This window comes from Triticum dicoccoides, chromosome 2A (assembly GCF_002162155.2).
Source record: "Triticum dicoccoides isolate Atlit2015 ecotype Zavitan chromosome 2A, WEW_v2.0, whole genome shotgun sequence".
NCBI classification, from domain to species: Eukaryota; Viridiplantae; Streptophyta; class Magnoliopsida; order Poales; family Poaceae; genus Triticum; species Triticum dicoccoides.
Window position 1 is genome coordinate 730,003,527 of NC_041382.1, and position 1,385 is coordinate 730,004,911.

Sequence of the window (1,385 nt, forward strand, 5' to 3'; positions counted from 1 at the left end):
TATTGTTTCCATAGATATGTCATGTATTTATGAAGAAAGCGTACAACTTTTAGGTCTCAAAGTCTGCTGAACCTATCTTAAGAAAATGTCCTGACAAACAATGATCACTAACGACCTTCATTTGTGAGTATTCTTCTCTAAACTAATATAAAAGCATTTAGATCACTATTTTAGTATTCTAAACGCTCTTATATTAGTTTACAGAGGGAGTATAAAATATTTCAACTGCAAATGCATGTACATATTTAAAAGCCGGAGCTTATGCTTTTTTTTTTGTGAAAAATGTAGGAATGAAGTCCCGTCCCCTTCACACAGCACAGATTATTTATTCGAGGCCAACTGGACTACGAACCCAAGTCCATCATCTCCCTCCCACTCCCACCCTCCCTCCTATAAAGCTTCCTACCCCGCCACCTACGGGAAGCCAGCTCCATTCCACCAGCTCCTCCTCCTCTCCCCACCCAACAACAGCAGACCAGCCGCTCAGCTCAGCCCCTCAACTGCCGATGGCGAAATGCAGCAAGATCCGCAACATCGTCTGGCTCCGGCAGACGCTGCGGCGGTGGCGGTCCCGCGCGGCGGCGCGCACGGCGGCCGGCGGCGGCGGCGGCGCCGTGTCGGTGCCGGCGGGGCACGTGGCGGTGTGCGTGGGCGGCTCGTCGCGGCGGTTCGTGGTGCGCGCGGCGCACCTGAACCACCCCGTCTTCCGGGAGCTGCTCCGGCAGGCGGAGGAGGAGTACGGGTTCCCCTCCGGCGCCTCCGGCGCGTGCGGCCCCATCGCGCTCCCCTGCGACGAGGGCCTCTTCGAGCACGTGCTCCGCCACCTCTCTTCCTCCTCGTCCGCCGCGCGGTTCCTCACCCTCGAGGACATCGAGAGCGGCGCCTACTCGTGCTGCTGCGCGGCCGCCGGCGACGCGCTCCCGCTCCTCCGCGGCATCTCCTCCGACAAGTTCGTCTGGTGACTCCGCTCCGAGCTAGGCCGGCCGCGCGCGCGCTCCACGCCATTTGCGCTGGTGGTGGCCGTCGTGTTTTTTTTGTTTCTTTTTCTTTTTTCTTCCCTCTCCCTCCCTCCGTTGTCGCCGGGCGGAGCAGAGCCGCCGGGACGGAGCGAGAGGTCGTGAGCGGCCGGCAGGAGGCGGCGAAGTGAGATGGCTGAGGAACCTCCGGGCCTTGAGGCGCCCGGGGTCTAGCCATCCATTCACTCCCTTGTCAAATCCGGGCAGGAAAATTACTTAGTAGTGCCGGGGATCTATTCTTTCTTCTTCTTCTTCTTCTTGATTATTTTTCCTTCACTTACCGAATAATTCACCGTTGTAAATAGCTCGCCCGTGCTACGGCGATTCGGCCGACATTGCAAGTGAATTCAAGTGAAACATTTCTACTCA

The 1,385-nt window shown here is 57.0% G+C and overlaps 1 protein-coding gene across 1 annotated transcript; it reads left to right on the forward strand.

The window, feature by feature from the left end:
* Positions 1-375: 375 nt before the first annotated feature.
* Positions 376-1,385, forward strand: LOC119352122 (indole-3-acetic acid-induced protein ARG7-like). The gene has a single exon (XM_037618851.1). It carries the CDS (start codon positions 507-509, stop codon positions 960-962), a length of 456 nt encoding a protein of 151 aa, XP_037474748.1. The 5' UTR covers positions 376-506; the 3' UTR covers positions 963-1,385.

Bases quoted from the DNA above. Each gene is read 5' to 3' on its own strand.
- LOC119352122 (XM_037618851.1), top strand. From the start codon at position 507: ATGGCGAAATGCAGCAAGATCCGCAACATCGTCTGGCTCCGGCAGACG.